Source organism: Macadamia integrifolia, chromosome 12, assembly GCF_013358625.1.
Source record: "Macadamia integrifolia cultivar HAES 741 chromosome 12, SCU_Mint_v3, whole genome shotgun sequence".
Taxonomy (NCBI): domain Eukaryota; kingdom Viridiplantae; phylum Streptophyta; class Magnoliopsida; order Proteales; family Proteaceae; genus Macadamia; species Macadamia integrifolia.
In genome coordinates, this window is record NC_056568.1 from 26167221 (window position 1) to 26174919 (window position 7699).

Consider the following 7699-nt stretch of genomic DNA (forward strand, 5'->3'; position numbering starts at 1 on the left):
GGAAGTTTACTTTCATCAATGTTGAATTCGCTAAAGCTTTCTATGCTGTATTCCTGGTTGGTTGTTTTCGCGAGACTCAAATTTGCATATTTATTTGAAAATTTAAAATTTTAGATTGCTAGATGGACAACTGATAGTGTTAAAGTTTTTTTTTTTTTTTTTTTTTGTTCAGGTTCCTCTATACGCTAGTTCAACTTTACTTTAAGGATGGGTTTCACTTTTTGTGATTGAATATTTTGAGGATTTTATTTTTTTTTTTTTGGGTGGGGGTGGGTTGAGAGTGTTGAAGGGAATCAAAGAACTATTATGTGATAGATATTTGTGCAGGCTTTACCGCTTTAAAATGTACACAAATAATGGGAAACACTTCGATATAGGTTGTGGCATTAGAATCCGGGATGACCTCAATATGTTGAATTTGATGAGCTTCAAAGAATTAGGATTTGGGAAGTCTGTGGACTATATAAATACAGAAAAATTTCCTCATTCTAAATTGCTTTGAATCAATTTATCTTGTACTAGTAAGTAATATGTGTTTTGTCAAAGACATTATATTATTCCAATTGATTTACTTGACTGTGAGTGCACTGTGAACATTTTTCTTTCTTTTCTTTTCCTGTGGTATGATCTACTTGATTTTTAACTTCAGTGTCATTTTCTTCATTTATTCAGTCACTCATTGCCATTATATTATGCATTTCTTCATTTTTAAAACCATGTACAGGTCTTTCTTATTGGAAGAGGATCCAATCATGTCCAGAACTTTAGTCACCGACTTTTTCTAGGTAATTTTGTTAACTAGATATTACACTACTTGGAGGAACAGATGATATACATGTGTTTTGGTGTATATTCTTAGCAACTAATTCTTTAAAATTTTTTTTTTTGGTAGAAATTTTCTTATTATTTCATGTTATCGCAGGTGGTACAGTTAGTTCAAAGCATATAAGGTTAGCGATTTCCTTTAATCTTGTGGATATCAAGATCCTTAATATTCTACCTCCAATACATATCTAATTGTGGAATGGTCTACTGTCTTCTTAATGCATCTAATAGAAGAAGAAGAAGAAGAGGGGGGGGGGGGGGGGTTGGGAGGGTGGTGAAGGAAAAAAGTGAAAAAAAGAAGAAGAGAGAAACAGAAACTCTTGTATATGCAATTGCTACTATTCCTTGGACTTTATGCTTAGATTTTCCCCTGGGAATATGCAGGGAAATATCTGCATTCACTCAGACAAATTCTCCTATCCGAGTGTGGATCAGGTCATTCTCTTCACACAGTGGTACGTGTTTCATGTGTGCCATTAAGAAGATTTTTTGCTGGGGGATCTTCCTTTTCTCCAAGCGGCTTTACTTTAAATGCTCCATTGTTGTGCTTTAGATGACTTGGTTGATGCTGTTGTCCCTTTCATGGGTGAATCTATCACGGATGGCACATTGGCGAAGTTTTTGAAGAGTATGTTGTGTTATTCTTTGTCTTTATTTTTTGTTTGAGTTTGTGAACATGCAAAATACATAGTTTTTCCCTAATTTTTTTTGGGAACCTATGTTGGGTGCAGAACCTGGTGATACTGTACAAATTGATGAGCCAATCGCTCAAGTCGAAACTGACAAGGTGCTTGTTGTGAATCTTTATATATATATATATATAGCTCAAATATTGATCATGGTTGTCACGGGGTCTGAATGCTTAATCTTGAGTTGTGTATTCTCAATTAGGTGACTATTGATGTTGCCAGTCCCGAAGCGGGAGTTATTCAGAAGGTATAATATCTTCGAACTGCATGTTTTGTTGCAAGTTAATTGACATTTCTCTGCTTCCTTTTGGAGTGCAGATAGGATTCTGAATGTGGTGGTGTTGGTGTCTATTGAATTGTTGGTAGTTTGTAGCCAGTGAAGGAGATACTGTGGAACCAGGAACCAAGATTGCAGTCATTTCAAAGTCTGGTGAAGGTATTACACAGGCTGCTCCATCTGAGGAGGAGAAACCGAAAAAGGAGGCTCCTCAGCCATCTCATCCTGCAGGAAAGGATAGTGCTGATAAGCAAAAGCCGAAAGCAGAATCTGCTCCTGTGAAGGAGAAGCCTAAAGCACCATCCCCACCACCACCCAAGGCCTCAGCTACAGAACCTCAGCTTCCTCCCAAGGAAAGGGAAAGACGAGTGAGTCTCATGTCTTATTTACCCAAATATATTCATTGCGAAGTTTCATATTGAACTTTATGGCTTATGATTATGAGGATTCTATGATAAAGAAATAGTTTCTTCTGCCTCCATAATGGTTTTGGAACTTCTCATGATTGTAGGTTCCTATGACGAGGCTTAGAAAGCGGGTTGCAACTCGTTTGAAAGACTCTCAGAACACATTTGCGATGCTGAGCACATTCAATGAAGTTGATATGTAAGTTTGAGTTTAAAGTTCTTATTGTCTCCAACAATGTGGACTGATAATGTCTCCATTTCCACAACTTGGTGATGTTTTTGAGACCAAATAAGCTTTATTGGATGCTTAATTTGGCTGTATAAATTGTAACCAAGTCAAATGCATTTTTAGATATTGACTGCCATGATTTTGATCAATGTCGTGTATGGCACCTAGTCCTTCTGTATTGATAGTAAGGTAACAAGGTTTCACTGACCTTTCACTTTTGTCACATGTTTGTTTTTCGTATGATGCAGGACCAACTTGATGAAGCTGCGTTCTGATTATAAAGATGCCTTTGTGGAAAAGCATGGAGTGAAGCTGGGATTTATGTCAGGATTTGTGAAAGTATGTAATAAATCTTACTTGATGAATTTCATGTACCACAGAAACACAAGCACATCTATTGTTTGATTCTGACATAGTTCTTATTTTCTTTCAGGCTGCAGTTAGTGGGCTCCAGAATCAGCCAATAATCAATGCGGTTATTGATGGGGATGATATCATATATAGGGATTATATTGATATCAGTATTGCTGTTGGTACTCCTAAGGTTTGTCAGTGCTACCTCAAGTAAAATAGTAGAACAGCCATTTAATTAGAAGTGTTTACCTTTATCCCGCATTTTCTATACCATCTTGTACGTCACTTTCCAACACCATCCCCTCCCCTCCTCCCTCCCCCCACCCAAAAAAAAAAAAAAAAAAGGAGGAAAAACCTGCAAATGAAAAGAGGGAGACAGTTTGGGTGGAGGAACTTGATTCCATCTTCTTAGGTTGGTCCAATCTTGGGGGCATTTTTCATGCCATAGACCTATGTTTGCTCAGCCATCTTCATCTGTTATCCTTAACAGTTGACTCTCTTCATAAGAATGGATACGTTTCCAAAGCTTTTAAGAAACATTTCTTCACTCGTTTGTTTTTGTTCTTGGTAACAGAAATACGAATTGCCTAAATGTAAAATCATCATGGATTTTGGTCTTGTTCAAGACAATTATACCATTAGTGACATTAATTGTCGATTCTTATTTGGAAACAGAATTCTTTTGGAAAAAGAATGCTGTAGTTCTGGATAGAACTTAGTGAAAACTTCAAAAGTGATGGATAGTCTACGGGTCAGTCTGATTCAGAGCTTAGTAATGTCAATTTTGAGAAACAAATTCTAGATGTAGATTTTAAATGCCCAATTTGTAATTGTTTGTTTCAATGGTGGTCTTATTAGATGTGTGGATTTGAATGTTTGTGATAATCTTCTATAGTCTCTCTAATGTTAACTTTAAGGGAGAAAGAACCCTGCTGGTGTGTTGCCTATGCCCAGACACAGGCGGGTGCAAAAGGACCACCCTACCTCCTGCCCTGTGCATTGAAGATGATCCCATGTGCTCTCCCATTGGCCCCGTTCGCTGGTGTTGCCTACACCAGACTGGCAGGGTTCTTTTTCGCTTACTTTAATATTGCCCCATCAGGAACTGCCCTTTATTTTCTAGCATAACTTATCCCCCCTCTTTTCTTACTTCTTGGGAACTGTTCTTTTGCAAAGTCCTGCTATTTTTCTCCCAAAGAAGAAAGGAGAAAAAGAAAAGAAAAGAAGAATATATATCATATGATGGTAAATGGTCCAATATTTGATGATACCCTAATTGCCCCCACTTGCCAAACGGGCTGCAATTCGGTTTGACATCCATGAGAATGTGATATATCAAGGTCCTAGCTGCTCTGGTAACATGAAAGAGCTATTCTCAATTGTCTTACTTAAATTTTGAATGTTCTCATATTTTGCATGGAAAAGAGAAAAGGGAAAAGCGAACAAATTTAATATCCAGGTGAAAAGAATCCAAGCCATTGTTTCAGGGGCCATTAATTTATAGAAGGCCACATAGTCCACCTAGTAATAAGTGGCTTGCGGTTTCCACTCTAATCTAGTAACTGACTAACTGTGATATTAGTCCAAGATTTGGTGTCAAGGGGATGTGTCCTGCTAGGGTCCATGTGTATGCATGGTTGCATAACTGGGCCCAAATATATGTCGGTTCTGGGTTCTCTATTGGGTATTTGGTTACCTGTGCAGATGAGGAAACCAAAATATTGGTCAGAAGCATGATTCTTTTTTTTTTTTGGGTGGTGGTGTTAGGGAACTTTAAATTCTTGAGCTGATGTTTTATCTGTTGAAGTTTTTGGTACTGGGGACCGGATTAGACACCACTGATCCCAAGATGCGTAGGTTCATCTGATATGATCAAATATTAGGTCTGTGCTACAATACACCTTTTTTGATCTTATTGCCTGAACACATTTCTTTCCTGCTTATACCTGTTGAGATTTTCTATGGTTTTTATTATTCTGTTTGGTCTGTACTACTTACACCAAGTTGCATGTGTTTCTTCTAGGGCCTTGTTGTACCAGTTATCCGCAACGCAGAAAAAATGAACTTTGCTGATATAGAGAAGGAAATTAACACTCTTGCAAGGAAGGCTACTGACGGCTCCATATCAATTGATGAGATGGCTGGGGGCTCATTTACAATATCAAATGGCGGTGTCTATGGTAGCTTGTTAAGCACTCCCATCATCAACCCTCCACAGGTACAGACCCCCATCATCACCTTTGCTCAACGTTCAGTCTCTGGATTTCATTTGTTCCTATGTGATCCCATGACATTATTTACTAATAACCTGTTCTTCACTTGCATTGATGGGCTATTTTTGCATGGTTGAATACAGGGGTCATTGAATCAACTGTGTTACCCCCTTGTTTCATTGAAAATTCCGTTGATGATTTATATAGAATCTCACAATTTTGACTTACTTTTGGCAGTCGGCTATTCTGGGTATGCACTCAATAGTGAACCGCCCCATGGTTGTGAATGGAAATGTTGTTTCTCGGCCAATGATGTACATTGCACTGACATATGATCATAGGCTAATTGATGGAAGGGAGGCAGTTTACTTCTTACGCCGTATAAAGGATGTTGTTGAGGATCCACGCAGGCTGCTTCTTGATGTATGAAAGCATACCGTTTGCTAAATTCTGGATTAGGTGACTTTTGGGATTATCAGTTTTTGGTGTATTTGATTCTGTTGAACCAGAATAAATCCATGTTAGAAGCTTAAAATTTTGTAGGCTTCTTGTTGATTCAGTTCTTAAGCAAGATATACAACTGTGGTCAAAATGATCGAGATTGCAAGGAGAGAGTAACTTATTACAATATTCATGTTTTCTGTTTGTCTGGGGTTTTATTCCCATTTTACAAGGAATTGTTGGAGTTTATAAGAGCATAAAGTTATACCCACTGTCAAGAGTTTTGTGACTAGTAATGCTTCTTGGTTTGTGTAGCTTCTTATTCTTCTTTTGAATGAGTAAAACTAAAACTTCCATAAGCCAAAGGGAAAGCATAAAAAACTTTTGTCATTTTGAAAGGTAATTTAGCTTTGTTTCCAATTGGAGTATTTGACCAAGATATTGTGAATAGGACTGATGGAGGAAATTTATGACCGTGAAACTGTCTAGTATTAATGTAGAATCTGATAAGATTGCATGGGCTAACCCCAACTAGCTCACTCAATAAACCATGTATGGTCCTTTACCAAAATAAAAATATAAAAAACAAACTATGTCTGGTCCACCTCTTGCTTTTTATTCACCCTTTGTTTTACTTCAAAATTTTCGTCTTTGAAGTTCTAATTTTCTTTTGCGTGAGTAATGGGGCTGGATAGTTATGTACTACCTCTATATGTGAATTCATTCCCTCCCTTTTAATTGGGTAATAATTTATGGGAACTAGGAAGGTTTTTAGATCTGGCCATACCATTACATGGTTTGCTAAAATGTGTGGCAGGTCAAATGAAGCTGAAATTTCATGGCCAGATAGACTCCAAGGTTTCTGCTCACATGTTAAGTTTTAGTTCAAATGAAGTTTTGAGAAGTGACAAAATAAAACATTTAAAAAATTCAGGACTACTGTTAAGTTTTAGCTCAAATGAAGTTTTGAGAAGTGACAAAATAAGACATTTAAAAAATTCAGGACTACTATGTACATGGACTACTGAGAGTAGGGCAATTTAGTTTATAACTTATAAGCCTTAATCGTGGAATCTTCCATTTAAAAAAGAGTCAAACACAAAGGCTGAGGATTCTTGATGATGGCCCCTCTTGTTCTCTAATAGTAGACACCTGAGATTCCACTGCGGAAATTGATGTTATTGAATTACTTTTATGGCTCAATAACAGAAACGAGGTGGTCTGTTCATATATTTGATCCACCGGAGCTTTCCTTTGTGCCCTAGGCAATAGCTTGTCATCATCAGGATCAAAATGAGAGCTACTAACTTCAGTCTTACCAGTATGAAGGTAGTTGTTTTACAGTGACATAAAAGGGCATTTTGAGGGATGCAGTTGTGGCTTTGAAAGAGGAGGTTTGTGGCTGTTTTTTCAGTTTCAGGGCTTCCAGTTTCCCAAGTTTCTTATGATGCGGAGTGGTTGGGGAAATTAAGAGTGAAGGTGATCAAATGGGAGGTTTTTCTGATGGTGGGTTGCAGGTGACATATGGTGGAATCAACCCAATTCCAGAGCGACCGATTCAAGGGTTTTTGGGACAAGATTGCTGGGTTTCAGGTTTCATTGAGTTTTTACTGGTGTTTTCTTGGAGACAAAAGTAAAGTAGGAAAGAAAGCATGTAACAAAGGTGGGGGTTGTACCACTTTCCATTTGCAGAGGCTATATGTACTTTCCTTTTGAATTGGTTGTCACAGCATATACTTCCTCTTATCGCTGCCGAGAAAAGGGTAGAGCCATATCGAAGGATTGTTATGTGTTTCTTGGTAGTTCTACAAGCCTCAGTGAAGGGTTTTCACAAATTCAATAAGGTCATGAAGAGTGGCAGCAATGTTATTATTACCAATTCATCCTTAATTACCATGTAAAATGATCAACCAGGATGCTAAGTTTCCGTTAATGGACTTCTTAGATGTAACCCTCGCTGTGAAAAAGGACTAGGGAATTTGCTGTTCACAATTGACAATGGCAGTGGGTGCGATTTCCCTCAAGTACACCAAAGGGTTGCAGAGGCTTTGCACTCTCACACATGCTAAACAACCAGTGCAAGGCATTGAGCTAACAGTTTTCACCACCACCACCACCACAAAGCCTTATCCCAACTTAATTAGCCAACAGTTTTCGAGTGGAGTTTGAGGTTCTTTTTTATTTAGTTTTAAGATTTAAAGCTTTATGCATGATTTCAAAAATCAAATTAGATCAGTCTGATAGATCCCATTTTGGAGTGATCG

General features: G+C 37.8%; 1 protein-coding gene across 2 annotated transcripts in view; it reads left to right on the forward strand.

Moving 5' to 3' along the window:
* LOC122056957 (dihydrolipoyllysine-residue succinyltransferase component of 2-oxoglutarate dehydrogenase complex 2, mitochondrial-like) overlaps nucleotides 1–5706 on the forward strand; it is a 6590-nt gene extending 884 nt beyond the window's left edge. For both annotated transcript variants that reach the window (XM_042618929.1, XM_042618930.1), the window contains exons 4-15: nucleotides 725–785; nucleotides 923–950; nucleotides 1210–1280; nucleotides 1379–1453; nucleotides 1557–1612; nucleotides 1717–1761; nucleotides 1881–2159; nucleotides 2303–2397; nucleotides 2676–2766; nucleotides 2861–2971; nucleotides 4805–4999; nucleotides 5232–5706. In XM_042618929.1, the coding sequence (XP_042474863.1) occupies nucleotides 725–785; nucleotides 923–950; nucleotides 1210–1280; nucleotides 1379–1453; nucleotides 1557–1612; nucleotides 1717–1761; nucleotides 1881–2159; nucleotides 2303–2397; nucleotides 2676–2766; nucleotides 2861–2971; nucleotides 4805–4999; nucleotides 5232–5423 (1299 nt within the window). In that variant the 3' untranslated portion in view covers nucleotides 5424–5706. The remainder of the gene's footprint in view (nucleotides 1–724; nucleotides 786–922; nucleotides 951–1209; nucleotides 1281–1378; nucleotides 1454–1556; nucleotides 1613–1716; nucleotides 1762–1880; nucleotides 2160–2302; nucleotides 2398–2675; nucleotides 2767–2860; nucleotides 2972–4804; nucleotides 5000–5231) is intronic.
* The last annotated feature ends 1993 nt before the right edge of the window (nucleotides 5707–7699 follow it).